We start from the raw sequence: 24651 nt of genomic DNA, 5'->3' as shown, positions 1-24651 counted from the left end.
GGATGCAACTCAAAGGAAAACAGAGGTAATATAAGGACTCTGTTCTCACACTGTTTAAAAAACTATATACACAATCCTGGCACATAATAAGGACTCGATTACACAAAAATACACACACACATACACAAATGTGTAATAAAATGTGAATAACCACCTTATAGAAAGGACATGGATTCCTTTTTTTCTTTCTAAGCATTTACAACATGCCTAGCTTGGTGGAAAACATTATACTTATGTAACATAGCCTTTTCCATATTCAAAGGATCTTTAATGATTCCATTTTAATCGTCATTCAGTGATGTTACCTAACCTTCCATTGGATAAATGGCAGTACCCCAGCCAAGTATTTATACATTTTCACTTTAAAATTTTGTACAAATGTGGAAAATCCCTTTCATAAATTGATGAGTACAAGCCAACACTGATCCTAAAGTGCTAAGTTTTTAAACTTCTTAGAGAGTTTCACGGTTGTAATCTCAGCACAGGTTTATCAGAGATTTTAAAATCAGTCTACTACTCCAACCTCAACATGATATATTCTACAAGTTTCCTTTAAACATTCTTAGTGACATTCTGGTTGATTGCATCAGAGTGAGGGCTAAGCAAGCGCCTTCTTTCAGAAAGTGTAACAGATCAATGTTAATGACAAGCGTTTTTTAGCTACATGTGGGGACCACCCAGTTGAAATCATGAACATCAGTTGATAGTATAGCCTCCCTACACTATGGCCTCATAGTCTGAGGATATTTTCTTTTCACCCCTACTTCATTAATAAGTTTGAGCCTCAAAAGTGTTGAATAAAGATTTACTATTTAATTGAAGTCCTTTGCTCTTTATCGGCAAAATGTATTTTACACCCTGGGTAGTAGATGTAATTAGTACAATGAAGCTTTAATAGAAATTGCCTTTGCTAAATGTAGTATTTACCTTATGATTTTATATGTGAAACCAAAAAATTGCATTTTATTCCTGAGAAGACAAAATTCTTATTGTTGGTATGAGTGCTTTTGATTGGTGAAATGCAGTTGAACACTCCCATACCTAAAGTCCTATATTTTGTTTCCTAAGAGTTAGTTAACTAGGAAGAAAATAGTAGGCTTTAATGTTTTGCTAGCCTGTAATTCAAACATACTTCTTTCTTTCATTGACAACCAGAAGATACTAAAGAGGTGGTTTGTAGGCTGTAGAGGAAAGGGGAAAGGATGAGCTAAACTTAAATTTTGTTTTATGGTCTAATTTTTTTACTGGAGATAAGCTGCTTCTTTTGAGTGAGTTGACCAAATGTGCTGATTTATGAGGGAAGACGTTGTGTGATATAGGAAGTAGAGTACAGCAATTTATGAGTGGGAGAAGGGAATAAAGGAAATTCCTTCTTGGGGGGGAGTGGGAGCCTCTGAAAAATAAAAATATAGAGGTTGTCAAGAAAATTATCAATTTTCATTATGACATTGCTGGATAGGATAACATAGAATCTCTTTTTCTTTTCTTCTTTTCAATAAAATGGATTATTATTGCATATGGAAGTTCTGTTATTTGAAAGGACAGTTGTAAAATAGATCGCCTCTGCTTGGTCTTATATTGTGAGCCAGATATTCTTGTTTTCTCTCTGTTCCTGGAATTCTCCTCACATGTTCAGGAGACCTAACATAAAAAGACCCACCAATAATCCTATGTTTATTTACCCTGCTTTACCTAGCAGCATAAAATTCACAAATGCTTTTTCCCCTGAAAAAACACCATCTTCTCTCTGTTCTCCAGAGATTTCATAGAGACTCAGCTATCCAAGAGGAATAGTTTGTCTAGCCAAATTATAAGAATTTTGGAAAGACATCTGCTACATCATATTGGTAAGACCAGCTACATCCAGTGGAGAGAGATTTGTGATTACATTGGTCATTTTTTGGTGAAAAGACTGCAAAGAGTACTCTTAAGTATTTAATTTTGCGTAAGTGAATAGGTTGTTAGTCATAAAAAAGCCTTTGTATTTGTATGCTACTTTTTTTAATCCAGTCATTTTCAATGACAATAATTGATAAAGTCAATAGTAATTTCTATACCAGGAGGAGATTTTGGATAGTCTTTAACTGGGGAAAAAAAAGAATCAACTGAGAAGACGTCGTATGATTAATACCTGGAAAGTATGTTAATCCCACTGTAACATGTTATGAACAATTACCTTTTACTCAATGACGATGTCATCTTGCCATAAATGTTACATATATAAAGTATAAAGTTAATAGGGGCTCAAAATAGTGATACTAGAGATGGAATGGGCAAGTAACCTTACTATAATTGGAAGCCCTTGCTATGATGACCTGATTTGGGACACAATTAGAATTTTGACTCAGTTTGATAAGCATTTGATTCAGTATTCTCTGGCTTGGGTCTTTATTTATGACTGTTGTACATTGTGATCATTGCTGATAAACTCCTAGTCTTAGATAACATGAGGTGGAAGAAACTGTTTTTATGGAAACTAAAGGTCAAAGCCAAATTAAGTTCTAGACTCACTGCCAAGTCTCAGAATTCATATTGATGTAAAATGGATTTGGGCTTCTGTAACACAGAGGTTAGTGATGTCTTTTTAACGCAGGCCAAACACAGAACATTGACAAGCACAGCTGTACACAGTTACACGTCACTTAATGACCGGGATACATTCTGAGAAATGCATTGTTAGGCATTGTGCGAACATCATGGAGTGTGCTCACACAAACTGAGATGGTATAGCCTACTACACACCTAGGCTATATGGTACTAATCTTATGGGACCACCATCGTATATGCGGTCCGTCGTTGACCGAACATTGTTATGCAGCATGACTGTGTTTCACTAAGGGCTCTTTGAAAATTTGCAATTATAGAGTTTACAAAGTGCTTCTCCAGTTTTGTTCTCCCAATAACCATGTGAAGTCAATAATATATGCCCACTTTACAGATGGGGAATGTCAAGTTCAGGAAAGCTAAGAAATTTTCCTGAGATCATTTGACTAGCAAGAGTCAGAGGAACTTGAATCTAAGGCCCAAACTCTACCACACATGATTGTGATATTTTCCTTGACTCAAAAAGAATTATAAACTATTTTTGTATAGATTTTCTCTGTAGTATTTTTATTGTATTCTACCTAGCTATGCAAAATCCACCAATGATTTTGGAGACTAAGCAAAATTTGGGTCCAATTCTGTAGGTGATTATGATTAGATTAGGAAAACTCACTTTCACTTGTGTATTATTTTTCTTATTAGTTTTCAATAGTCATTTAATACAAGCTATTTAGCTTTCATCAATTCTGTTTATCTTGTAAGTTTGTAATTGAAATTTACTGACATTATTTTTCATGCTCATAGTTTCTTCCTGCTGCCTCTGATTTTTAATGTAAGCAGCTAAGAGAACACAGGTATAGCAAAACTCCATGGGTTTCCTACAGATCCAGATTCTCACGAGAATCCAGGGAAAAGGGAATAAAAGAAGCAACACAATTTCTGAATTTTCCGTTCCTCGTGGCTCAATTCTCATTTGTCATGTCTGGAACTCATTTTCTCTTAGGGTTCATGGCCTGATGCTTGTTTCTGATGCTAGTCTAATCCACACTTTAAATAAACTATTTAAGTTCTCTTCTTGGTAAATGTCAGGGGAAGAGATGATATTTCCTGCACCTACAGCATCCTGAAAACCCTTGCCAAATCTACAAATCGGACTCTGCATTATCCTTCCCCAGAAGGAGAGCATAATTTCATTATCCATGAATCATCACCTCTTAGACTATAACATCATTGTCAGAGAGCCTAACAGAACCAGTGTTCAGCTGGCTGAAAAGGGGGAGGGAAGGAGAGAGCACTGGGGCAAAGCACAGGTCACTGGCACGATCAACAAACTGGAGAGTTCTAGAGCCGGAAGGGGAGGCCTCCTTCTCTTCATACATTCCTTCAGACATTCCTACTGGCTGGTAAATAACTAGTTCTGATTCTTTTAATATTAATATTGAAATTTGTTTTCCCCAACTAAAATTACATAATATTTCAATATCCTACCTATGGAAAATATTAACCCGTTTAATGAAAATATCAGAATATTTGGCAAGCATCGATGAGCACAAATACTTTAAAATGTTTCTTATCTATTCTTATTACATTATTACTTGCTTCTCATCGATGGATACTTATTTCTAGCCCTCATTACCAGTTCCATGGCCTCTGGGCATTACTAAATAAGTCAATATACAAAATATAACTTTAAAAATTACACCATAACTGTATTTCCCAGGGAAATGAACTAAATAAAATTCAAACCTGATTTACAGATCAAAAACTATATGTTATAAACCACGTTTACATAAGGAGTCAGTATAAAAAACTACATAAAAGGTGTATGAATAGCTGTGGTTAGTCTGATCAGCCACTGGAGGTCACTGCTGCTCCACAGAAATACAATTTATTGCCTGTTTGTCTACTTAGGTAGTTGAATCACCAAATCAAGTAAAAAATGGTTTAAATTCTTTGAAAAGATGTAATGTCAACATCCTTGGAAAATATAAACTCATTTAAAAGGAATACATCTTGCGTAAGATTCCTTAGAAGACTGTCGCGCTGGGACTAGTAACTCCACGCTGCGGTAGCACTGTGCGGACCGGGGCTCATAAAACGGGGAAAAAACCCATGCAGTTCAGAGACTCAACTGCGTTTCCTCTCTCTCTGGTAAACACTCAAAGTACTGACTGAATCCATTCTGCCTCGATGCGTCTCTCTTGTATAGTTCAACGGGTCAGGCTGTTTATTTAACTTGTCTTCTTTGAGGAAAGTCAGAAACTTCATGTAAATTTGGAATAGAAAATGGAATATAAATTATATTTCTCTAATATGCAATGAGTTGAAATACTAATAAAAATAGATTAGTAGTCCAGAAAGTGCCATGGGGTGGGGGTGGGGACAACAACTTTGGGCAGGAGAACACTGGCCAGTTGGCTTTGTTAAATTCATAGGGGTGAACTATCTATTGTCTAACCGACAAGAACTATATATTTGAGCTCAGAACATGCTGGGAACTAGAGAAGCTTCATTCCCAAAGAAGGGGAAAAGATCTTTTCTTTTTTCTAATTTCATGTCCTGAATAGAAATAACTTTTACAATCTAAAGGATTTCATTTTGGTTTTTATCTACTATTAAACTTATTAGTAAAGTTTAGCATTAAAAAATGACTAGCCTTCAAAATGTTGGTCATTCATTTAATCTTACACACCAAGTGGCTTTGAATGATAGAAATACTTTTAATACAGCAAACATAGTTTATATATACTAGCAGTACCACAGCATTGAGAATTTGCAAGAATTCAAAAGTAAAAGTATAAATATGGCTTGCCTAAATTTATTTGGTATCCATGACAAATGAGGCAGAAGGTCAAGTCAAAGAATAGAAATGGGCTTTTTCACTTTAACACTGTATTTAATTAACACAGTCATCTTTAGTACAGATAAAAATGAGGCTGACCAAAGAAAATTTCTTTTATAGATGGAATATATATTTACTGACATTTTATGAAGAATGTAAAATGACAACTTCAGTGAAAAACATCACAGTAGACTCAGTCATCCAGTTCATAGTACTGTAAGGAAGTATCTGCATTATTAATCAATTTGGATTCTGTGAATATTTGCCATTAATAAATATATATTCAACAATGATTCATGGGTAAATATATTGCAGCTATGATGCTTTTCTGAACTGGCATCTATTTTAAGATTTAATCAAAATCAAGGTAGCTTGAGAAATCCACTTTAAATGCTCCTTTTCCTTTATTGCTTATAAAAGTATGATTTTTATAATCTGGCTTCCTTGCAATTATATTTCATGGTGACTTGCCTAGATTTTTTCCTCTCAGCATATGAAAAGCCTCCAAACTATAAAAAATGCTGGTAAAAATAGCCATTCACTTTTTCTTTTTTGCTGCAGCGATTCTGTTTTGAAAGAACAGGGACATGGTTAAAGACGTGGAGCTTGGCAAGCCAAATTAAATGAAACAGACTGGATGTTACAAGTCCTGATTTTTGCTCCTATAATAGAACTGTTCATTTTGGGGGATGAAAGAGGATACAGACTAAAGACATTTTTCTAAAATCTTAATGGACTGTGGTCAAAGTTACTTAAGTACAGAAGCTGTGATATCTGTGCTGCAGTCAATAAACTTTCACTAACGACATAAAAACATGCATGCAGCTTGCAGATTGCCAACAGGGTCTGTACAGAATCATACCAATGGATGAGTTCACACTACAGGTGAACATACGGACACTGTAACATCAGCAATAGAAAAGCAAAAGACAACTGCCATAGGATTGGTCTTTTTTCCTCTAAGATTTATTGTATACATTTATTAAGGTGCTATCAAAATCATCCTTTTCAGTGAGGCTGTTGGTGGACAATCTGTCTTGGAATGTGTTCTCTTTACCCCTCTGATTGAAGTGTCAGTCATCAGGTGACTAGTGTATGCTGGGCATTTAATGGAACAAACCAGGGCTGCCTGACAAATCCCAAACCGAAGAGCAGACAGGGCTAATGATTCCACTCACTACATTAGGGTCCTTGAAAAGCTGGAAAGAGAAATTCTGGTAAGCTCCCAACCACACACATTTAGCAAGCTGCCTTTGCATTTGCAAGCCTCCTCTCTGAAAATTCCCTAAGGTGAGGAGCAGTGGGAAAACTGCCTCCTCGAATTTGCCTCTTGCCTATTTTATTTATTTATTTAGGAGATATAGAGGCTGGAAGAAATCGACAGTGAAACCTCTAGTGTGATTTGACAGGGATGGGTTTCAGAGACAAGGCTTCAAGTCTAAAACTTCGTATTTTTCCCATCTCCTCACATTTTGCAGTTGTCTACTTGCAGCATTTTAACCCGTCAACCCTTTTCCCTCGGCTCGCCTTATTGCAATGCAAACACCTCCGGAAACTGCTCCCGGCGCTGCTTTAACAGAGCACCATCTTTTGAGAGTTCCCTACAATTTTCTTTTTAAGCCAGGCATTGTTTTAAGGCTCTGTGTCTAAATGTTCCTGTAATCAAGTCACCTCCTAGAATCAGTTCAGCTCCAAGTACCTGGGATCATTCACTTTTGCTTGATTTGCCAATAAACTGTACACCTTCTAGAACTGTATGTAGATTTGGTCCTACCAGAAGAATAACGGCAGATGTTGGGGATAACTTGTGAAAGAAGTTTTATCTTAAAACAAGTGGGACATTAATGGAATCAATAAAGGGTCTTATACAATAGGCATTGTATTAAACCAGAGTTCTAGCTTCACGTTGATTGTGGTATTTAAATTTCAATGAGTTGACTATGTATGAGAGGAAAATGACCAGTATTATGAATGTACTAAAACAGACAGGGAAGGACCTTGCCAGCAATGTGAGAGGCAGGGGGAAGGGGAGGGGGCACCACGTTCCCTTTATAGTCGCCAGAGTTCAATAAAGCACCACTTATTTCCCAGCTTTAAAGAGCGCTTTTATCACAATGGTTCATACCTCACACTCCCTGGAGCCTGATTTGCTATAGGCGCAGGGTCCCGTCCCATTCAGCAGCATCTCGCTGGTCTCCGTGTTGGTGGGTTTATAATCTACATAAAATTCCTGGGTGCTGGGAGTCATTTGCTTTAGGGACTGTCTTTTCTTTTTCCTGTGCCTTCGCATGAGGGAGCGCTGCTGCAGCTGCTTCATGCTCGCAGGGTACCGCTTCCATGACACGTAGATAACGAGCAGGATGACGAGCACGGACAGAAAAAGGGCCACGCTCCCTGCGATGATTTTATGGAAAGAGATGTGCTCGGTGTCAGCATCGGTCTCTGGGCTGGGCTCCGTGGCTCCCACCGTGGGGGGCAGAGGGGGCTTGCTCTCATGCTTCGGCCTGGGGAGCTTGGGCTTAAACGTGGGCTTTGGGAGAGCCCTGGCCAGATCAAACCTCTCCGTGGTACTTTTGCCACAGATGCTGTAGTTCCTCACTGCGTCGATCACGTTGACTCCCTGCAGCTCTTTGGGACTGGCACAGATAATTGTATTCTCCCTCAGGCCTTTAAAACTTTTCAGCCAGTTTACCAGGGAACAAATATTTCTGCTGCATTCCCATATATTCCCGGCAAGACTGATGTCATTGAGGGATATCCAAGAATCCAAAATCTCTTGACCAATAAATGTGAGCTTGTTGGAATCCAGGTTGAGGCGCTGCAGATTCGGGACACACTGGAAAACACTAGGTCCGCTAAAAGCTTCGATCTCATTTCCGGATAAATCAAGCCTTTGTAATGAGCTCCAGGTCCAGGACATGGTCTGTCCTATGACACTGATTTTATTCCACTGCAAGTAGAGGTTCTGAAGGCTCACCAGCCTTGGAAAAAGGGCCAGGTTGAGCTTAGAAAATTGATTGTGCTCCAGGTGAAGTTCTTTGAGTCTGATCATGCCAGCAAAGACATTCCTGGCTAAACTTCGGATCCGGTTATACCCCAGGTCCAAAAGTTCCAGGTTGCGGCAGTCTTGGAATATTCGCACAGGGATGGTTCTCAGCGAGTTAGACCGTAAATGTAAACTCAGCAGCTTCCGCAAGCCCCGGAACTGTTCAGATCCCAGAGAATGCAGCTGATTATAGGACAGATCCAAGTTCCGTAAATTTGTCACAGGTCTGAAGGTATTGTTGAGAAAATAGGAGATTCTGTTGGAACTCAGAATCAACTCTTTGAGTCTGCGTATTCCATTAAAAGCATTCTCATCAATATTGCTGATATGGTTATGGTCAAGGTAGAGCCAGGTGAGCTGGTTGAGCCCTTTAAATTGATTATACTTAAGTTTTTGAAGGCTGTTATAGCGAAGGGACAAACCTAAGCAACCAGCAGATATACTTGACGGTATCTCCTGTAATTTCTGAGATTCACAATATACCATTTTGCCTTCACACCTACAGCCCTTAGGGCATCCTCGTTCGGCAGAAGAAAGCATTGTCAGTAAGACAGTGGGGGCTATAACCAGTGCTACAGCTGATCCGCTCAGTAGCCTAATTACATTGAAACCTGGAAATAAAAACAACTCAGAAAAGTTATCCCCCCAAAAAAGAATTCATTTATTTTTAATCAAGCAAAAAGAGGCATGTATTTTCTTTTTAAAAAATTTAAATCTAGATAACAACATTTAACATCAAATATCATCTCTTTGTAATTTAGAGAGAATTGTCTTTAGGGTTTCTTTTTTTTTTTAATAGTTAAGCAAGGAAACATGTTCACTAAGCAATTGAATTTATAGCCTTAGAGCAGAGCAAGGTAATCTCTAAAATAATTAAGGCAGAATTAATACAGACTAGAGGTTTTTTTGTTTTTGTTTTTGTTTTTTTTAAAAAAAGGAAAGAAGAAAAATGACAAAACATACCCATCCTTTGTATTGTTCAAAGGTCGTCCTTAGGTCTTTTGCTTTGGCTTAGGGGCCACTTGCATGACAGCCCGTCAGCTGCACTGTACTGAGTCAGGGCTCGCTGACACCCAGGAAGAAAAATTGGACCCCTTGGGAGATGGACCGATTTTGGAACATTATTCTTTGCCAGCCACGCAGAACACTCCAAGAACAAATAAATCCCAACACCGCAATCGCAGCAAAACATCAAAATCTTCCTAGGTAATAGGATCTTCATGGATATTACGTTTTTGCATCTTTACAGGTTTTTTGGGGGGGGGTGTTAGGAAAAAAAAAAAAAAAAAACTGGCTTCTACAATTTCTTCTTATCGGAAAGCATGATGTATTCCTCCAGGCAATGTGAGGCTACCTGAGCTGCCACATCTGTATTCCATAGCACAGCATTGCTGGTGGTGAGCACCCAGCTCAGCCACAGAGCTGCGTTGGAGCCCAGCAGGCAGGAGAGCCTCGTACCGCGCACACGCTCAGCTCACTTCTGCAGACTGTCATTCTGAAAGCTGCTCGGACTGTTGCTTTGGTTTCAGTGAATGCAGTCTTATGTAAAGCTGCCCCCAGTGGTGAAGAACATTATGGGCATGTGCAGAAATGTCTCTCTTTTATCTTGCAAATGAGCAGGCTCTCTGCTGGAAAATGAATGATTCTTTTGGGTGACTCAATAGGAACTGAATGGTCACCGTAATCAATAACTAGCAACATTTTCTGTTATTTCCAAGTCTTGTTTTACAATTTGGCAACGTCTTTATTGTCTGCGTCCACTTAATCGCTAAACATTGCTGCCCAGAGTTTTTCTTGAGCTTGACATTAAGTTCACAGACCGAATGTCAATTTTTCTGAACCTCAATGTAGGCTTTGAACTGAAATTTATAAAATGAATTATTGAGCTTTTCACAGAGAAGCATTAACTGCCTGCCCATTTGACCTCGTAGAGTCACAGTGATTAAATTATGCAAGGTGTCTCAGGATGCTAGAACACATACATTTTGGAATAGAGGGGATGGTTAATGACATATAAATTAATGTGTCCGATAGCCTTTCTGGTTTTCCCACAAAAGACATAATTGGTTTAATGGCTCATGGCTTGGTTTATTGTTGTTTTGGTTGCTGTCATTTTTTTTAATTAGAAGAGAAATAAACCATATTTAGTGTGTGTAGAAGAATCAAGAGATCATTTGGTTCAGTTTATTGATGCTGCTGCTATTTATTACACTAATAATATTTATTGAGCACTTTCTAAGTGCTCTAAATAGGCTATCGTGTTTCATCTTTAAACGATATTATGTTGTAGGTCCCATTATAACCTTCATTTTAAAGATGAGGAAACTGAGACTTGGAGAAGTAAGTTGCAGAAGGTCATATAGCAAGCAAGTGGCAGAACTGAGATTCAAAACCACGTCTCTCTTATGCTTGAACCTCTAACCCCTAAATGATCCTGTTTCAACAACATTGGTATCTCCATTTTACAATGAGTCAAATGAAAATTAGCCTGATTCAAGCATTGGGACAGGTTAGCTGTCATAAAAAATTCTTGCTTCCTAGAATAGGTTTGTATGAACTTCTTCGGTATGAGTCTTCTCAAGAAGTGCTATCAAAACGAAGGAAGGGCAGTTCAGTCTAGTGATTAAGAGCGTGGATTTTTGCACCTATGTTCAAATCCTGGCTACAATTTACCAAGCATGTAACCTTGAGTGGGTTATTTATCTTTTCTATTTCTCAGTTTTCTCTTCTACAAGATGCACATGACAACAAAAACTCATTTCATAGAAGGTTTTAGAATTATGTCGTCTTCGTATCTGTAAAGTACTTAAAACAGCGTGTGGCACATAGTAGGCCTGTGCTGGCAGCTATTTGAATAATATCACTTTATTGTATTTGCTGGTATTCTATTTTGTGTAGTAATGAATATTGACTATACTGACTGTCATTAACTCACAAAGAACTGCTTCAATGAACATTTTTTATACTGTTCACAATAGATTTCTGAGATTCACTCAGTCTTGCCATCTTTGATGAGAAAATTTCCTAAAGCTCCATCATCTCAACTTTATCTTTAAAATGAATCTTTTGGTTCTATAGATCATAACTAGTGATTAATGTCTGATTTTTTTTCTTCCCAAAGCAGAATATGATAACATCTGCCCCATAGAGAAAACCATTTTGTTTAAAAATAAATGAATAGTGCTTTAAAAAGTTTGTCTTGTGCTTAGTCTTTGTTAGGTGAATTAGCTGTGGAAAACCCTGGGCAGCTTTCATATTCTCTAAGGATGAGAAGTTTGGTGACAATTAGTCATGGCAATGAAAAGGGGCCCTACAGACATAGTCCAATGAAAATTACCAATCCCTCAGATAGGGAGCTATTAATAGGGCAGTGGTGCCCCCGAATTACACGTGCCATAAATCCATATAAAGGCCCCAGAGAGCTTGTTAAAAAGATAAGTTTCGGGGCTGGCCCCGTGGCCGAGTGGTTAAGTTCGCGCGCTCCGCTGCAGGCGGCCCAGTGTTTCGTTGGTTCGAATCCTGGGAGCGGACATGGCACTGCTCATCAAACCACGCTAAGGCAGCGTCCCACATGCCACAACTAGAAGGACCCACAACGAATAATATACAAATATGTACTGGGGGACTTTGGAGAGAAAAAGGAAAAAAATAAAATCTTTAAAAAAAAAAAAAAAGATAAGTTTCCCAATCTCTTTGCCAATATTCTGATTCAAGGGAATGGAAGAGGCTGAACTTATCAACAGACTCTGGTGGACAATTAGGTTTAAGAAATATACCGTAAGGGAAGGATTTAAAAGAATGAATTTTCTCCTAGTAGGAAGAGAGGGTATACAAACCTATGACATTGTGATGTAAGTTCCATGAGGTCAAAGACAATATTTTCTCTACTTAAGTTTCCATAATAACTAGAATAGCACTCGGCGCCTTCTAAATGCTCAATAAATGTTTATTGAATAAACACATTTTTATAGGGGTCTCAAGTCCATTCGATGTAGGATAAACCAGTTATGTAATGCTAGTCCTGTGTACATGGGATTGATCCCTACAGAATTCCACTGAGACTGGACACAATTTTGGAGAAAGTATTCTTTTTTTTTAAAGATTGGTCCTGAGCTAACATCTGTTGCCAATCTTCCTCTGTTGTTTTTTTTTTTCCTTCTCCCCAAAGCCCCACAGGACATAGTTGTATATCCTCGTTGTAGGTCCTTTTAGTTCTGCTATGTAGAGTGCTGCCTCAGCATGGCTTGGTGAGCAGTGCTGGGTCCGTGCCCAGGATCTGAACCAGTGAAACTCTGGGCCACTGAAGCGGAGAGCATGAACTTAACCACTGGGCCACTGGGCCAGCCCCAAGAAAGTGTTCTTAAAGAATGTGTGTGAAAAGGCAAGAAACTGGAAAGTGGAAACACTTAGATGGTCAGCAAGTGATCCTCACTTTTCATGTAGACGTCTCTTGTCTTCATAGTTAAACCATAAATTTCATGAGAACAGCATATATACTTTTGAATATTCCTTTCGGCACATTACAACTTTTGTCATCTTACATCCCAAATGGGGCTTGACAACTTATATCTATTAAATAAAAGACTAAAGGGAATCATATTTATAACTCATCTCTCATGTATCTGTTGCTTGAAAGCCTCTGATTTTTCTCCTCCCTTTCCCTGCTTCTCTGTGGGAAGCAGCCATTGAGGTGTCTGTTTTGCCTAACAGCTTCAGAGGGCCACTCTAGGATGGCTGGAGGCCCCATCAGCTTTGTGCTTCTTATTTTTCCCTCATTCACTGGTGACAGAAGAACAGATGAGTCCACTGAGAATGCAATTCTCTCACTTTGCTTTTCCTGGGAGAAATCTTCTTGGATTATTCACAGTGAATAGTATTCTCTGCTATGTTACGTATCTTGCCCTTAGTTTTCGGACATTTTTCTGGTACCGTGACTTCTGATCTTGCTTTGCTCCACGGTTCTGACTTCACATACACCCTGTGGATCTCATAATTGATATTTCCTCTTAATTCTGATCATTGGTCTCTTGCTCAACAGTAATCAGTCACCATTTGTGGATTGGATCTTGCTCCAGGCACTTTGTGTGGCCCCTACCTTGGCACTAGCCCTAAAGCCACCATTATAACCAGGTCTGTCCTGGTTCAAGGTAATGAAATACCTGAAGGGAAAAGACCATCCATGAAGCCAGTAGAGAAATCCCAAAATAAAATAATGCAACCCTAAGACGGACTGATACTTGAGGCTACAGAAATTAATCCGAAGACATAGAGTAGTCCCTCAAAAGAAAAAAGCCTTCTATTCTAAAAGATTTTAGTAATTTGCTTATGTCTTTTAAAAGTTTATCTTCTTTTTAGTTGTTGATTACAGCAAAATGATTATTTCTGATTTACCTTTCAACAGAAGCAAAATTATACTGCATTACGTATTTAGTAAATTCTTTTGCACTTAACACCACATGTAAAACAAACCATAAGCTACATGACAACTTAAGTTTCCCCAATGAATCTAGGACCTTAATGATTTATATAATTATAAAACATAGTGTCATGTATCTAAAGACTTTTTTTGTTGCACTTATAGTACTTCAAATAACTGAAAATATTTTGTTTAAATTGCATAAATAAATCCAATCTCAGTATGTTATGCCAAATTTCAGTCCAATGTGAAACTGAATTGCCAAATATAAACTCAGAAAATCAAGGCTTAAAAAGGATGTACTGATATCTTAACAATAGGTTTGGTTACCCACTATGTACTAGACGTTATTACAGATACTTGGAGTATATCAACGTACAAAACAAAGATCTAAGCTTACATTCTAAAGAGGTAAGGTGGAAAATTTACAAAATCATAAATAGTATATTATGAGATCATATGTACTATGGGAAAAATAGAAGTTTGGGAATGCAAGGGGTTAGGTGGATTGCAATTTTAAATAGAGTGGTTGGGCCACTGGGAAAATTGCTTGAGCAAACCCTTGAAGGAGATGAGGTTGTTAACCTTAAATATATATGGGGAGCGGAGAGTGCAAAGACCCTTGGGAGAGAGCAGATCATGTGTTCAGTGAACAGCCAAGAGGCCAATCCATCTAGAGTGAAGAGAGCAAGGGGCATAGTAACTGGTAATAAGGTCAGGGAGGTACTAGGTACTGGGCCATGGAGGGCTTTGTATGCCATTGTAAGAACTTTGGCTTTGTTCTGGAGAAAAGTAGGAGCCAACTCAAGATTTTGTGCAGAGTAGAGAGATGATCAAGTTACCTATTAATAGGATCACTTATGCTGCTGTTGAGGGAATAGACTCTAAAGGGACAAGAGTAAAAAGCAAGGAGGCTATTGGCACAGGACAGAGATGGTAGTGGCTTGGACCAGTATGGTAACAGTGGAAGTGGTGAGAATTGGTTAGATTCTGGATATATATATTTCTGTAAAACCAACAGGAGTTTTCCAATGGATTAGAAGTAGAGATATGAGATAAAGAGCGAAATTAAAGATGACTCTTCCTTTTATGGACCAAAGAACTGATCGTAAAGTCATCAACTGCTTCCATGAGTCAGGTTTTGGGAATAAGATCAAGAGTTCAATACATTTGAATTGTCTCAATTTGGCTCTCACTTTTCTTCAACTTTATGAAATTTTAATTTTTGAAAACATCCTCTTGATATTAGGTATCAAAGCACTATGATATACTTTAAAATATTCGTAAAGTGATTAGCAAAATTAGCCACTAAACAATAGCAATATGGATTTCTATTCATATGGCCTAGACAAAGGCAACATCTTTGCATATAGCCTTGGAGGGCAATGGAACCAAAAGCTCTGATGAAAATTGAAAATTACGTCAAGACCAGATATGGGAACATTTGGACTAAGCATTCTAGAAAATAAATTTGGTGAATCCAAAATGTCTTTCTAAAATAATTTACAGAATGCCATATACTTTTTATTGCATATGTCAGTTGACATTTGGAATTTGGAACATTCTAAGCAAACTTCTCAGGGCCTCAGTTTGCTTATCTACAAAGTGAGACTCATAAAACCTGTGCTATGACTTTCTAAGGCTTTTATTTAGAAGCAATATTCATGATTTATGTGTAAATACATTGCAGACTGTAAAGTGCCCTTAAATATTTCTGGAATCAGTTCCTATGAGAAAATTAATTTTCCTTTGATTCTGTCTAGGTTCTCTGGTCATAAGCATATATTGGAACACATATATATCAAGGGTCATGAACATGACGAAGGGCAGAGTCAGAATTTACCAATATTATGAAAAAATTCCTCAGTAGTCCCTTTCTACTACAATTTTAATACCACAACCACTTATTATATGACATATATCATTGATATTCTGTGTTCTGATTCATTAAGTGCTTTCACCAATAAATGTGTTGATCGAGATATTGTAAAGAGCTTAATATTTTTTACTCAGTTACCCTAGTATAAAAAAGGGATTGTCAGAATGCTAAGATAGAGTTCCCTACAGCTATGAAGATTGTTTTCTTCATTTCTAGTTGATTAGGATACTCATGCATTTGTTCATTTGTAATTATATCCTAATCTTCCATGAGAGCATTAACACATCTCTGAAATATCCTTGTTCCCATCTGCTTGCTTCAAGGGCTCCATTAAAAACCCTGTCTGGTCACATGTGGTTATGAGTGAACATCTCTGACTTAGATAAATAGATGAAGAAGGTTCCAGGTGTGACTGTTAAAATGGGTTCTCAGTCACTTTCTGGAATGAAGCAAATTCAAATGAATGAGACCTTACAGGATTATCCAACACGCCTCCCTCTCCCTCTCCTGAAGATATGTCTATGCTGCAGCGTCAATCCATATTCTCAGGTTTTATCGCATTCCTTGCTGTCACTTCCTAAGCTAAATTTGGGGATGGGGAAGAATAACAAACTCAGAGTATAATACTTAGTGGTGGGCTTCTGAAGACTGGAAAGATCACAGGACCTTGAGGAAATAATTGTTTTTACTTTTTTAGTGGAAATTTGAAAACGTAGGCAAAAGTAGAGAGAATGGTATAATAAACATGAACCTCAACAATTATCAATATTTTGCAAATTTTGTTTCATCTATCCCGCCTCCTTTCCCACATATGCACACATTTTTTTTCTTTTAGGAATGTTTTAAAAGCAAATCTCAGAAATCATGCATATATTTCAGTATACAATTCTAACCAATAAAGACTTTTAACTTAACCATCTATCATTGTTACACCAACAAAATTAAAAATAAGTCCTTAAAGTTTGTTTGTAGTCAAAATCTAAGCAAAGCCTTTGGACTTGCATTTGCTTTCGGTGTTTCTGAAGTCTCTTTAATTGTTTAATGACATCGATTTGTTGGGAGGTACCAGGTCATTTGGACTATAGCTTGATCCGCATTCTGCATTTGGTTGATTGCTTCCCCTTATGTCATTTAATTTTCAAGGAGCAAATTTTAATGGCATATATGTTGAGCAAGAGTCCATTCATTAATTAAAGCAGGATATCTAGCCCTAAACAGATACTTGGGCATCTAGTCATTCTTGGTAGCAAGTTTAAGACTTGTGAAACTTTTGCATGATATAAGACTTAGAGTTTGGAGGAAAATGTGTATTTCTATTTTGTGTCATTTCTACTACCAAGAAATTCAGTAATGGGTCAAATGGCAAGTTTGGGAACAAGAATTAATATTAAGGTGCCATGAGTCTATGTTGGTTTAACGTTCACATTTACTGGTATTTCTGTTCTTCACTTTCCGTCACACTTGCCTTTTTGCCAATAGTCAGCAAGGCAATTACTTGATACCATTCCTTTCTAAACAGACCTGCTAATTTTTGTATTGATGTTGAGGTGTTCTTCTAATAGAGGGCTCAAAACATTCATATCAAGAGAACAGCAAACCAAAATTTGTCTGTAGTCGTTTATATTGAGAGAAATCAGTTTTTTAGCTTTTCATTTAGAACAAATTCCATGAAGGAACATGTGGCACCAGAGTCACACTGTAAATTTATAGTCCTATATATATTCTCAAATTTCTTCTAATTTCTCACAGTAGAACAAAGGAGTTTCAGTAACTATAAAAGTCTTTTAACCAAATTTGCACCTTAATATTTGATGTTTTACCAAATTTGAACCTTAATATTTGATGTTTTATTGCTTGTATGGCTGTGCTTTGAATATAAAGTCAATATTGTTTGAATGATGTCACAATAAACATTTTGCTATATTTGCTTCATGTATATTCTGATGTAACAAGAGCTTTTCAATGTTGTTTGAATGGTGTCATAATAAATATTTTGCTGTATTTGCTTCATGTATATTCTGATGTAACAAGAGCCTTTTGTTGGCTGAGGAATATTAGCCCTGAGCTAACATCTGTGCCAATCCTCCTCAGACTTTACATGTGGGTGGCCACCACAGCATGGCTGACGAGTGGTGTAGGTCCACGCCTGGGATCCGAACCCGCAAACCCAGGCAACTAAAGCAGAGTGCACCGAACTTAACCACTACGCCATGGGGCCAGCTCCTAACAAGAACTTTTAAAGAAAATTTTCTGTCTTAGTCCGTTTGGGCTGCTATAACAGAATACCATTGACTGGCTGGCATATAAACAACAGAAATTTATTTCTTGGTTCTAGTGGCTGGGAAGTCCAAGATCAAGAAGCTGGCAGATTCCATGTCTGATGAGAGCCTGCTTCTCAGTTCACAGACTGCCATCTTCTCTCTGTAACTTCACATGGCATAAGGAGCAAGGGAGCTCTCAGGTCCTGTTTTATAAGAGAGCTAACCCCATTCATGAGGGCTCTGCTTTTGGGACCTAATCACCTCCTAACCCCACCTTCAAATACCATTACACTGGGGATTAGGTTTCAACATATAAATTTGGCAGAAGTGGAAGGGCACAAACATTCAGTCTATAGCATTTTCTATTGTATTTTTAAAGTGTTTTGTTTAGTAGTTTCAACTGGGTGCACTATTATATTTTTTAATTAGCCTTCCTGACAAATATATCAACATGAAGAAATAAATTCCATAACCATTAAGTTGAGAAAGATAATAGAAATGTTGATTTGGATAAAAACCCATAATTTTCCATTGGTTAGTTATACTTTTGTTTCTGAAACAATATCTGATTTTTTAAAATTTTATTTTAGGCTACAGACCTAAGAGAGATTAAATTTCTGAGAAAAGAGAAACCCTGCGTAGGTTTGCAGTGTTGTAGCAGACAATAGGAGCCTGTGGTTCCTTATGTTACACCAAAATGTATCAGTCTATTTGGAGACTCTCTTAAGCCGGCTGGAGGACCCTTCTCTGTATTGTCAATGCTTAACTCTGATTGAAAGTCGTTCCCCTGAGTGTGGGGGAATACTTGGGAATCTCTTGTGGCTTACAGCAGAGCCCCCATGTGGCAAAATTGTGATTCAGGCAGAAATTAACTTAGTCCCTGGAAGCAAATGCTATGGGTCCTTAAGAAAAAGAAAATTCCCTTATCTGGTACTGGGTTGAGAATTTATTTATTTGATGAATATTTATAAAGCTCTTTCACTGCTCTTGGTGCTGGGGATACAACAGTGAATAAGACAAAGTTCCTACCATCAGAGGACTTGCATTCTGGTTGATGAGAGACTCCCAAATAAACACCTTAGGCACACATCACAATGTCAGCTACAGATAAGTACTATGAAGGAAAATAACAGAGGGTAAGAGCTAGTGACAGGTTCATAGAGCGGTCAGAAAATCCCTTTCTAAGGGGGCTGGCCCCGTGGCCGAGTGGTTAAGTTCGCGCGGTCCGCTGCAGGCGGCCCAGTGTTTCGTCGGTTCGAATCCTGGGCGCGGACATGGCACTGCTCGTCAGACCACGCTGAGGCAGCGTCCCACATGCCACAACTAGAGGAACCCACAACGAAGAATACACAACTATGTGCCGGGGGGCTTTGGGGAGAAAAAGGAAAAAATAAAATCTTTAAAAAAAAAAAAAAAAAGAAAATCCCTTTCTAAGGAGTTTGCATTTGAGAGCAAATAGGAAGAACTCATGTGGCTCTCTGTCCCCTCAGATGTAATCTCCCTTTGGGGTTTTTCTTGATCACCGCCAACACCTTTACAGTGGCTTCAGGTAGCCACTGCTCCCCCTTTGACACTTCAGCCCAAGAGTGGACATATTCTCTTTTTGGAAAAAGTGGCACAGCTGAAAGTCAAAACAAAATTTTAAGCACTTTTTTTTTTTAATTTAAGAAATTTAGGAGATAACACAAAGAGAACAAACAGAAACATGACTCATAAAATGAGTCTTCCACCAGAGCTGGCTTTCTTAGATCCAGTTTTCTGATTGGGGGGTTGGCACCAGGAATATTTCTTCCACCAGATGTGACCCCACCCACTCAAGCCTCATCAGTCGTATCTCATCCCCACACGATGAGCCCAATGTTCAAACAAGAGTTTCATACACACAAGAAAAAGAGAAGCCTTTCCCCCAGCTGCCTCCTGACCGCTCCCTCAGGGATTTGCTTTCATGTTTAGTGCTTTGTCCCCAGGTGCCCATGTCGACCCAGTTCTTTTTAGACATTTTTTCCACTTATCAACAAATGAATCCTATGGTATTAACTGATAATGGCTTGTAGTATTAGCATTCTCAGTGTGTTGAAATTTAATAGGTAACTGAGAAATGCAAAATATTAAGGAATCACAGAGAACAGAATTTAAAGTACATAGTTTAAAAAAGCAAATATGAGAAAAAGCTTGTATTGAAAACATCCATACTTGCTCTGCCCTCTCGGCCTGTTCACCAATATCTCTTTTCAGATTCAGATACTTTATTTTAGCTATTATTTCCTTCTCATAACATTCCTAAATTTTGTGGATATTTTCATTTCTTGCTATTTTAACTATAGATTTAGTGTCATATGTTGTCTCACTTCCCCATTTCCCACATTAATATAGTATTAAATAAATAGATAGCAATTAATTTATGATCTCTGCGTAAGCAATGATGAGGCTGCAGTAAGTGGCGTACTAGATTATGTTTCCATTCTCATTTAATTTTTTGTTTCTCTTGCAGTTAAGAGCTGTCCCTATTTTCTCTCTCTTCCTCTCAAATTCCCTTAGCTTAGCTTGTACCTAATACTGGCTGTTTTTTCCAATATTAAAGGATTTGTCAAGTGCCTAATTTTTCCAAATACTCGGTCAATTCAGACACTCCCTTCCCTCTGCAGCTCTTCATCCCTCTGCTCCGCCATCTAATTAGAGCTGGTAACCTAGAGCTCCCCTTCACGCTCTCCAGTGGCGGTATCTCCTGTTTCCTGGCTCCCACATATTCATTTTCTTAGTTTACCATTCATTTTACTGAAGCACATCCACTAAGAGATTCCCAAGAAAGGGCACGTGTGAAATAAAATTTCATGTCCGAAATTTTTTTTAGTTTTTCTTTACTGATTAATGGATTGGCTGTATATATAACTCGCAATTGGAAATCATCTTCCTTCAGAATCTTGAAGCCATTGCTCCAGGGTCTGCTCACACTCACCCTTGCTGGGGAGAATCAGATGCTATCCTGATTCCCACTCCTTTGTGTATAATCTATTGTTTCTCTCTGGAAGCTTTTATAAGACTTTCTTTTTCCCTGGTATTTGGAAATTGGGCAAGGATGTACTTTGGCTTGGGCCTTTTTTCATTCATTGCGCTGGATGTTTGGTGGACCTTTAAAATCTGGAGACTTGTGTCTTTCAGTTGTAAAAATTTATGTCTTTTTTTAAAAAAAATTACGTCTCTCCATTTCCTGGGTTCTCTCTCTCTGGAACTTTCATTGGGCCAATTTTGGACTTCTTGAATTGATTCTTTGGTTTTCCTTTCCTATTTTTACCTCTTTATCTTTTTGTCTTAGTTTTAGGTGATTTCCTCAGCTTTATGTTGCCATCTTTTATTTATTTATTAATAATTTAGATCAGGTGTCAGCAAACTATGGCACAACCAAATGCAGCAATGAGGCTTCTGGGTGTAAATAAAGTTAAGTTTTTGCAAATAAAGGAGCACATTCCTGCTCATTCATTTATGTATTATCTAACGAAGCTTTCACCCTGCGTTGGCAAGAGAGTAGAGACAGTAAGTCCTGTCTGCTTACAATATTTATTATGTGTCCCTTTACAGAAAAGCTTGCTGATCCGCTCCCTTCCCCCAATTTGGGTGATCCTATTTGTTATCTCTGGGAGCTTTTTTTGGTTCTGTTTTTCTCCTTCTTCATAGCATACTGTTTTACCTTTATGGATGTGACATCTTTTCTCATTCTGAGGATGTTATGTGAAGTGTTTTGGTAGTGTACTGCTTGCTGCACTGTCACTGTTTCCTCTGAGGTAATTTAGTCAGTTCGTTTTGGCCTATTTCATGTTGGAAGCTTTCCTCAAATGTTAGGTTTCTTGTGTGTTTATTCAGATTAATCAGTGATGCACTAAAAGCTGAGAGAAGGTCCCCTGTGGATGGGCCAGGTTTTGGCTGTGGCTTTTGTGGTTGCAAGATTAAACAGTGAGCTTGCCTTTTCACTGAGGACTCTCCAGATACATGAATATGGATATTTTTTCCCCCAAAGAACTTCTACCTCCTGTACTGGAGCTGGAGGCTACCAGTGTTCTGGGGACAAGCCAAGGGAGGGGTGCTGAGGCCCCTAAGTTTACTTTGTATAGTCTCATGTAATTCTCCTGTTTTCATTCCCAGGCCTCACTACTGATATACTTGGGTCTCGCTTCTCATGTTTGAATTTGCCAGAAATAAACTTCCTCTTCTCTGCTGGAAGAAAGGAGCAGTGTCTTAGTCAGCGCAGGCTAACTCTGTGACGTAGACCATAGACTGGGTGACTTACCCAACAGAAATTTATTTCTCACAGTTGTGAAAGCTGAAAGTCTGGGATCAAGGGGCCAGCAAGTTGGGTTCCTGGTGAGGTTTCTTTTCCTGGTTTGCAGATCGACACATTCTTGCTGTATACTCACATGGGGAAAGAGAAGTCCTCTCTCTCGTGTCTCTTCTGATAAGGGCACTAATCCCACTCAGGAAGGCTCTACTTTCATGACCTAATTACCTCCCAAGGGCCCCATCTCCAAATACCATTACGCTGGGGATTGGGGCTTCAACATCTGAGTTTGCAGGGGGGGCTGCAAAGAATCTATAGCAGATAGTTCATTGGATTCTTGGAGTAAAGATGGAGATCTGGCAGTCAATCACTCTCCATGAAGACTAAACCAGTCTCCATATTTTTAGTGAGCCCAACCTTCCGGAATCTCTCAAGACTTTGCTGCATCATGTAGATCCCGTTTCAGTAAGCACTTAGGTTGTAGCTTTCTTAACTTTACTCATCTTTCACGTATTCTGTGTTTTCCAAAAATTTGTAGAAATCGTTCATCCATTCTTAGCGCCTCTTCATCCTCATTTGTATTCATTTGTTATTACATGAGTTTTGAGGAGGAAGGGGCAATAAAAGTATGCGATCAATCCTCCATGTTTCAGATAGGACTTTTTCATGACAAATTTCAGGCATGGCAGGTGATGAAAGGGAGAGTGGGAAAGAGACTTGCAAAGCTGCCACAAACCAGGACTGTAACCCAAGGATAGACACAGAGGTAAAGGTCTTTCATTATAAAACTGAGCCGCTCTCCTTGTTGTAACTCTTGTCTTCCAGGCTACCTTTAACCAGCATCATTATAAATCTCTTACTATTTACATATTTCTCTATACCATCTTTTAAATCAGAAGAAACTTGAAAATACTATAATTACCTTTGGCTTCCTTGGCGTATAATTCAGTGTGTGTCCACTATTATTTCATTTACTCTTCTGTGGGTTGCAACTGAAGTAGCCCCCGGTTTGTCCATTTATTTCTGAACTTTTGATTATCACTTTTGTCAGGTTTCTCCCACATCCTCCTGTTAGTCTCGACCAACCTGTTCATTTCTGCATGCCAGCAGTCTCCCAAAGTGCTAGGAAAAAAAATATTTTTGAACACTTTTTTTGTGTTTATGTCTTGCTGTGGCTATTGAGGGAATATATTTGGTGGAAATAGAATGACTTTTCAGGCTATTGTGTTTATTTGAGCAAAATTTCCCTCGTGCTTCATATTTTGTATTTACTACTCCTTGCAAATGTAAACATTTTCAATATTTGTAAACATGTTTAATTTGCCTAAGCCCAATGTTTATTCGAAAGAATGAATTTAAGTTTTATAATGAAATAGAGATAATAGAATTTTATGCATATGTTTTTTTAAGAAACCAACTATACTCTGAACTGAAGTATAGATTTGTTTTCCCACTTTTTTTGGTATCAAAATTTTGGTTTCATTTATTATCACTTACATTTTAGAATGAATTTTCAAATTGAGAAATATATACTTTATGTTTTTGACTTAATAGTAAAAAATTAGAAAAACCTAAACTTGATATATGTGTGTATGGTGTGGGGGGGCTATGTGTATGTGTGCACGTGTGTGTGTACATGTGTGTGTTTTTACATCTCTAGCAAGTAGAGCTTTACAAGCAAATATAATATTTCAAATAAGCAACCATTTATTTACAATCCAAGTTTGTGTCCTCTGATAACCCAGTGTAGGCCTATATCCAAAAACTAGTAATAGTGTTCACATAGTTAAATAAATTATTTCTTTTATTCATTGGCTATATTTGAGACCAGACTTCCTCTCATAGGCAACAGCTTATATTGATTCTATATTTTTTCTCTTGATAGTATTTAGTTAAAATAATGAAATTATTTTTGATTTGGTGAATATGATTTCCAATCTTGGTGTTTTCCTTCTGAGATACTCTAGGTTTCTGCCTAGAGAAATCAAAACAAACATGTCATTAAGTGTTTAGGCCATTGGTCCTGATTCTTAAGCTTTGTAGGTTTCTTGTGGATACTACTAAAAGACTTGAGAGGTTTTACGTAATTTCGAGTGGCTTACAAGCTTTGCAAGTTAAACTTGGAAAATATTGTAGTAATACCAGATAATAGTGATATAAAGGCTTAGAGAATCACAGAATTGAAATGGATTTTGAGATTATTTTGTCTAACCTGTATTTTACATATCAGAAAACTGAAGCCCAGAGACATGAAGTAACTGGCTCTATTTATATATGACATGGGACAGGAAGTTTGAGTGGAACTTAAATCCTTTGATTCTAGTGTGTTTTTCATAACCATTCTGTCTTCTTTCAATCTAAACCAAAGTCTTGGTACCATGTCAAAAATAATA

The 24651-nt window shown here is 37.9% G+C and overlaps 2 protein-coding genes across 27 annotated transcripts in view; one reads left to right on the top strand and one right to left on the bottom strand.

Moving 5' to 3' along the window:
• LRRTM3 (leucine rich repeat transmembrane neuronal 3) overlaps positions 1-9996 on the bottom strand; it is a 170316-nt gene extending 160320 nt beyond the window's left edge. Inside the window, exons 1-2 of the mRNA XM_008529418.2 lie at positions 9396-9996; positions 7512-9043 (exon numbers count right to left, since the gene is read on the bottom strand). Of these exons, the coding sequence (XP_008527640.1) occupies positions 7512-9043; positions 9396-9399 (1536 nt within the window). The 5' untranslated portion in view covers positions 9400-9996. The remainder of the gene's footprint in view (positions 1-7511; positions 9044-9395) is intronic.
• CTNNA3 (catenin alpha 3) overlaps positions 1-24651 on the top strand; it is a 1517748-nt gene that overhangs the window by 651209 nt on the left and 841888 nt on the right. The gene's annotated exons all lie outside the window — the stretch shown is intronic.

The sequence above is a fragment of the Equus przewalskii genome, chromosome 1, assembly GCF_037783145.1.
Source record: "Equus przewalskii isolate Varuska chromosome 1, EquPr2, whole genome shotgun sequence".
In the NCBI taxonomy this organism is placed as follows: domain Eukaryota; kingdom Metazoa; phylum Chordata; class Mammalia; order Perissodactyla; family Equidae; genus Equus; species Equus przewalskii.
The sequence above is the reverse complement of the archived record's forward strand: the minus strand, read 5'-3'. Positions and strand labels throughout refer to the sequence as shown.